This window comes from Nerophis ophidion, linkage group LG07 (assembly GCF_033978795.1).
Source record: "Nerophis ophidion isolate RoL-2023_Sa linkage group LG07, RoL_Noph_v1.0, whole genome shotgun sequence".
NCBI lineage: Eukaryota > Metazoa > Chordata > Actinopteri > Syngnathiformes > Syngnathidae > Nerophis > Nerophis ophidion.
Window position 1 is genome coordinate 69,403,237 of NC_084617.1, and position 7,442 is coordinate 69,410,678.

The following is a 7,442-nucleotide window of genomic DNA, read 5'->3' on the forward strand; positions in this document are numbered from 1 at the left end:
CCCCGGGAAGAGATAGACGAAGTGGCTGGGGAGAGGGAAGTCTGGGTTTTCCTGCTTAGGCTGTTACCTCCGCGACCCGACCTCTGATAAGCGGAAGAAGATGGATGGATGGATACATATATATATATATATATATATATATATATATATATATATATATATATATATATATATATATATATATATATATATGTATATATATATATATATATATATATATATATATATATATATATATATATATATATATATATATATATGTCTTGATTGGATTATCCAGAGAATAGTGCTCGATACCGTGGTAGAGCGTAATATGTATGTGTGGGAAAAATCACAAGACTACTTCATCTCTACAGAACTGTTTCATGAGGGGTTCCATCTATCATCAGGAGAACTGTCATGAGCATCTGACAGTTCTTGGCCAAGAAGAACAACCTCTCTGTTCAGAAAAATCTCCTTATGATTTAGGGAACCCCTCATGAAACAGTTCTGTAGAGATGAAGTAGTCTTGGGATTTTTCCCACACCTACATATATATATATATATATATATATATATATATATATATATATATATATATATATATATATTTATTTATATTAGGGCTGTGAATCTTTGGGTGTCCCACGATTCGATTGAATATCGATTCTTGGGTTCGGGATTAGATCATTAATCGATTTTTTTCAATTCAACACGATTCTCGATTCAAAAACAATATTTTTCCGATTCAAAACGATTCTGTATTCATTTAATACATAGGATTTCAGCAGGATCTACCCCAGTCTGCTGACATGCTAGCAGAGAAGTAGATTTAAAAAAACAAAAAGCTTTTATAATTGTAAAGGACAATATTTTATCAACTGATTGCAATAATGTAAATGTATTTTAACTATTAAACGAACCAAAATTATGACTTATTTTATCTTTATGAAAATATTGGACACAGTGTGTTGTCAAGCTTATGAGCTGCGATGCAAGTGTAAGAATCGCACAACGTGAGAATCGCGGTTCAAATTCGAATCGATTTTTTCCCACACCCCTAATATACACAGTATTTTGTAGTTACTTTAGTTTCCATCCAGCTGCCAATTGGCTCGTCAATGGTATTATACAGCAAAGTGTGACCTCGGGGCCAAATCTAGCGCAGAGCTTTTTTTTAATTGACCAGCTACATCTTCTAAAAAAAATAATTCATAATCTGTTATTAATGCGAGATTTTATTAGACATAGCTGCATGGGGGTCCTGGCTAACAGGTTGGCCTCACAGGGTCACTTGCAGTTCTCAATGAGGAGTTTGCATGTTTTCCCATTGGGTGCGTGGGTTTATTCTACCCCCAACCCCAAAAAGAAAAAAAATAAATCGGAATGAGAAAATCGGAACTTGAATTTTCAGAAACATTCCAGGGTTGGGGTCAAAATATATATCTTGACTGTTTCCCCGTGCACTGAACACAACAAATTGTGTAGGATCTCTTTGTGGATGTGCTGTTCTGGCCCTGTGACGAGATCTTGCAATGGACGCATCATTCAGAAGAGTAGTGGCAGATCAACATGTGGCTCCTTCACTCTGACGACGTGCCTGCTTATGTCATTAGCATCCGACAGTTCTTGGCCAAGAAGAACAACCTCTCTGTTCACCCGTCCTGGCACACTGGGATTTACAAAAAAAAAAAATTGTTGCCAAGATCAATTGGGTCTCAAGGGGACCTGTTTTGAAGACGTGAACAACGTCAAGATGGCATCGGGGGATCCCAGGCGAATCCTTAAAGGAGTGCATAAAGCGTGGCAGAGAAGGCTGGGAAAGTGTGTTAGATTCCAGAGGGATTACTTCAAAAAGGAAAAAACTTGCGATTTATGGGTCGGATTTAAAATATGTCTTTTGTGACACCAGGACTAGAACTTTTCTGACAATGCTTGAATATTTGATCTCCATATAGTGACCAGTCCAAGGTGTAGTCGGCCTCTGGGCTAGGCTCCAGCTCTGAATGAGAACTACATTTATTTTCTCTGATTGGGTGTTTGAAACACCATCTTCTTCCGCTTATCTGAGGTTGGGTCGCGGGGGCAGCAGCCTAAGCAGGGAAGGCAGGGCTTCCCTCTCCCCAGCCACTTTGTCCGAGGCGTTCCCAGGCCAGCCGGGAGACATAGTCTTCCCAACGGGTCCTCGGTCTTCCCCGTGGCCACCTACCAGTCGGACATGCCCAAAACACCTCCGTAGGGAGGCGTTCGGGTGGCATCCTGACCAGATGTCCAAACCACCTCATCCAGCTCCTCTTGATGTGGCGGAGCAGCGTCTTTACTTTGAGCTCCACCCCGATGACAGAGCTTCTCACCCTATCTCTAAGGGAGGGCGGAGGAAACTTATTTCAGCCGCTTGATCTTATCCTTTCGGTCATAACCCAAAGTTCATGACCGTAGGTGAGGATGGGAACATAGCTCGACCGGTAAAACAGGAGCTTTGCCTTCCGGCTCAGCTCCTTCTTCACCACAACGGATCGATACAGCGTCCGCATTACTGAAGACGCCGCACCTATCCACCTGTTGATCTCACGATCCACTCTTCCCTCACTCGTGAACAAGACTCAGAGTACTCAAACTCCTCCACTTGGGGCAAGATCTCCTCCCCAACCCTGGAGATGGCACTCCACCCTTTTCTGGGAGAGAACGATGGATTTGATACCCTCAACGCCTTGACTGCGCCTAAAAATTCTGTCCTTAAAAGTTATGAACAGAATCGGTGACAAAGGACAGCCTTGGCGGAGTCCAACCCTCACTGGAAATGTGTCCGACTTACTGCCGGCAATGCGGACCAAGCTCTGACACTGATCATACAGGGAACGGACCGCCACAATAAGACAGTCCGATACCCCATACTCTCTGAGCACTTCCCACAGGACTTCCAGGGGTACACGGTAGAATGCCTTCTCCAAGTCCACAAAGCACATGTAGACTGGTTGGGCAAACTCCCATGCACCCTCAAAGACCCTGCCGAGAGTATAGAGCTGGTCCACAGTTCCACGACCAGGACAAAAATCACACTGTTCCTCCTGAATCCGAGGTTCAACTATCCGGTGTAGCCTCCTCATTATTATTATTATTATTATTTTTTGATTCATTAGCAACCTGTATTAACATTGATTAGAGCACAATAATTCAAAGTCAATAAGTCAGTGATTCACCAGTCACTAGGTGATTGTCACCTTGTGTCACATTTCTAGCTACTGAGTGTAACATTTTTAAGTACTACTTGTGGTAACACTTTAGTGTGGGGAACACATATTCACCTATAATTAGTTATGTTTAGGGCTGGGCAATATGGCTTTTTTTAATATCTCAATATTTTTGGGCCATGTCATGATATATATATCTCCATATTTTGCCTTAGCCTTCAATGAACAATGATGCATATAATCACAGCAGTATGATGATTCTATGTGTCTACATTAAAACATTCTTCTTCATACTGCATTAATATATGCTTGTTTTAAACTTTCATGCAGAGAGGGAAACCACAACTAAATAAATTTACCAAAACTGTATTTATTAAACAGTTATTAAGCAGTGGCACAAACATTCATGTCATTTCCAAAACAGAAAGTGCAAGTTTGTCAGAAACATTTTAAAACAACCTATGAGTGCACTTTTGTGCATGATGTCACTAAGACGACATATCAAAACAACACTAAATTAAAGTGCACTTTTTGTACAGAAAGTCACTACAATAGTTTAAAACAAATAAAGTGCACTTTTGTGCATGATGTCACACAAGATATTTCAATAACTGTCAAATAAAAATGAGCTGCATAATAGGAAATCAAATAGTGTTCGTCCTTCGCTATGTGGAAGGTTCCTGCGGACATTATATCCTTTTGTTGTTGACTATTTTTTTTATACGGTGTTGATCTGGAAATGTTTGCCTCGGCATTTAAACTAGACAAACAAGTCAATGGCGTTTTAAAATCGTATTTTTATCACCTTCGTCTTTTAGTAAAGGTTAAACCGTTTTTCTCTTTTAACCTTTTTGAACAAGTCGTGCATGCTTTTATTTCAAGTGGCCTGGACTACTGCAATGCACTTTATGCTGGCATTAGCCAAAAAGCTCTCTCCCGGTTGCAGTTAGTCCAGAACGCGGCAGCACGACTTTTAACAGGGGCCAGGAAACGCCAGCATATAACCCCAATTCTTCAGAGTTTGCACTGGCTCCCTGTTCATTTTAGAATTGATTTTAAAACATTGCTGTTTGTTTTTAAATCTTTACATGGACTGGCACCTCAATATATCTCGGACCTCATCCAAATTTACATTCCTGCGCGCGCTCTGAGGTCTGAAAGCCAGCTCCAGCTCGTGGTGCCCAAGACCAGACTTAAGACCAGGGGAGACAGGGCCTTCTCTGTGGTCGGCCCTAAGCTCTGGAACACTCAAACTGCTTCCACAGTGGAGTGTTTTAAGTCTCGTCTTAAGACCCACTTTTATTTTTTGGCTTTTAACACTACGTGAGTTGTGTTGTCCTCTGTGTTTTTTATACACTTTGATTTTTATTTTACTGTTTTGATTGATTTTACCCTTTAAAATAGTTTTTAATTAAAAAATTTTTTATATTGTTTTTATTGGTTTTATTTTTATTCATTTTTTGTTTTATTCAGTCATTGGTGGAGCATAATATTGTTTTTAACATGGCTGTGCAGCACTTTGGAAACGTTATTGTTGTTTAAATGTGCTATATAAATAAAGTGGATTGGATTGGATTGGCATTTTGATAGTGTGGCACCGAATGGAGATGTTGACATGCGGAGTAATCACTCTTCATTCTCTAGCAGGTGACTTCTCAAATGATGCTACATATTAACAGTAATGCTACTTTTTGTAGCAACGCTTTTGCCGCATACTTGACAAATTACGGTTGTCTGTTCGACCTCGTCCCACTTGACGCCAAAACGCCGCCAGACGATTAATCCTTCCTTCATTTGTTACCAGATTCGCACCTGCTTTCTCTCGTATTACCACTCGCACGGCTCCGCTAGCATCACAGCTAATGTTACCCATTCCGCTACCTCTCTGCTCCGCGAGGGCGTACACGTATGTGACTTTTGTAACAAGAAAGAGTGAGAAGAGCCTTTAGTGTAACGCGATATAGTCATTTTCTATATCGCACAAAGACAAACCCGAGATATATCGAGTATATCAATATATCGCCCAGCCCTACATGTTCACCATTAATTAATTGCTTATTTACATGCAAATTAGTAACATATTGGCTCTTAATTAGTCATTTTTAAGTATGCCTTATTCTGCATGGCCTTATTATACAAGCAGTAAGCCATTGACTAAGACTTCCCTCAATAACCTCAGAATTATTGCTTATTAGTATCCCTAACCCTCACCTTAACCTTCCCCTAGTGTACAAATAACTCTCAATTAAGTCTTTGTTGCTTTAATAAGCAACTAATTAATGGTAAAAAAGTGTTACCCTGCTTGCATCTTCTCTGTTTTTTTATTCTCTGTATCCCCTCCGTCTTTACAGCTGGTTTTGAACAGAACGTAATCAGCTCAGCACTGCTGAGGATGTGATTTGAATGACAGATCATCAAAGCTTCTATTCACTCTTGTCTTCTTCACCACGCCTCAGGAATAAAGAGACTGCAGTTAGTGTGCTCCCTTCGGGGGGGAAAAAAACGCACAAGTCAAAACATTACAGACAGCTCATAAATAAACATACAAGATTTGCCTCCCCGCCATCAGACTTAAACCGTTATCACGGATTCAGCATCGGCGCAAGCATTGCATAGCGAACAAGTCTTGAGCCATTTCCAAAGTTGTGACTGGTGTGACAGGTGATCACCGACCTGGAGGAGCAGCTGACCTCGCTGACCCAGGAGAATGCCGAGCTGAACCGCCAGAACTTCTACCTGTCCAAGCAGCTGGATGAAGCTTCCGACGAGAGAGAGGATCGCCTGCAGCTCAGCCAGGACGTGGACCAGCTGCGTCGGGAGGTGGCTGACCGCGAGATGCACCTAAACAACCAAAAACAGGTGAGGCGCTGTCTTGGTCGTTGCTTTGAGACACCTGTAGGAGGCAGTAATACCATTGTTGTTCTCCAATAATACAAACCCTGTTTCCATATGAGTTTGGAAATTGTGTTAGATGTAAATATAAACGGAATACAATGATTTGCAAATCCTTTTCAACCCATATTCAGTTGAATGCACTACAAAGACAACATATTTGATGTTCAAACTCATAAACTTTATTTTTTTTTTGCAAATAATAATAAACTTAGAATCTCATGGCTGCAACACGTGCTAAATAAGTTGGGAAAGGGCATGTTCACCACTGTGTTACATCACCTTTTATTATAACAACACTCAATAAACGTTTGGGAACTGAGCTTTTAAAGTGGAATTCTTTCCCATTCTTGCTTGATCTACTGCTTAGGTTCTTCAACAGTCCGGGGTCTCTGTTGTCGTATTTTAGGCTTCAAAATTTTCAATGGGAGACAGGTCTGGACTACAGGCAGGCCAGTCTAGTACCCGCACTCTTTTACTATGAAGCCACGCTGTTGTAACACGTGGTGTGGCATTGTCTTGCTGAAATAAGCAGGGGCGTCCATGATAACGTTGCTTGAATGGCAGCATATGTTGTTCCAAAACCTGTATGTACCTTTCAGCACTAATGGTGCCTTCACAGATGTGTAAGTTACCCATGCCTTGGGCACTAATGCACCCCCATACCATCACAGATGCTGGCTTCTGAACTTTGCGCCTATAACAATCCAGGTGGTTCTTTTCCTTTTTCTTTCCGAGGACACAAATATCCACAGTTTCCAAAAACCATTTGAAATGTGGATTTCTCAGACCACAGAAGCCTTTTCCCCTTTGTTTCAGTCCATCTTAGATGATCTCGGGCCTAGAGAAGCCGGCGGCGTTCCTGGATGTTGTTGATAAATGGCTTTCGCTTTGCACAGTAGAGCTTTAACTTGCACTTACAGATGTAGCGACAAACTGTATTTTGTGACAGTGGTTTTCTGAAGTGTTCCTGAGCCCATGTGGTGATATCCTTTAGAGATTGACGTCGATTTTTAATACAGTGACGTCTGAGGGATCGAAGGTCACGGTCATTCAATGCCGCTTACGTGGAGTGATTTCTCCAGATTCTCTGAACTTTTTGATGATATTATGGACCGTAGATGTTGAAATCCCTAAATTTTTTGCAATTGCACTTTGAGAAACGTTGTTCTTAAACTGTTTGACTATTTGCTCACGCAGTTGTGGACAAAGGGGTGTACCTCGCCCCATCCTTTCTTGTGAAAGACTGAGCATTTTTTGGGAAGCTGTTTTTATACCCAATCATGGCACCCACCTGTTCCCAATTAACCTGCACACCTGTGGGATGTTCCAAATAAGTGTTTGATGAGCATTCCTCAACTTTATCAGTATTTATTGCCA

General features: G+C 41.1%; 1 protein-coding gene across 2 annotated transcripts in view; it reads left to right on the forward strand.

The window, feature by feature from the left end:
- LOC133556752 (citron rho-interacting kinase) overlaps nt 1–7,442 on the forward strand; it is a 152,570-nt gene that overhangs the window by 69,558 nt on the left and 75,570 nt on the right. For both annotated transcript variants that reach the window (XM_061906997.1, XM_061906998.1), the window contains exon 16: nt 5,832–6,029. In XM_061906997.1, coding sequence (XP_061762981.1) covers nt 5,832–6,029 — 198 coding nt within the window. The remainder of the gene's footprint in view (nt 1–5,831; nt 6,030–7,442) is intronic.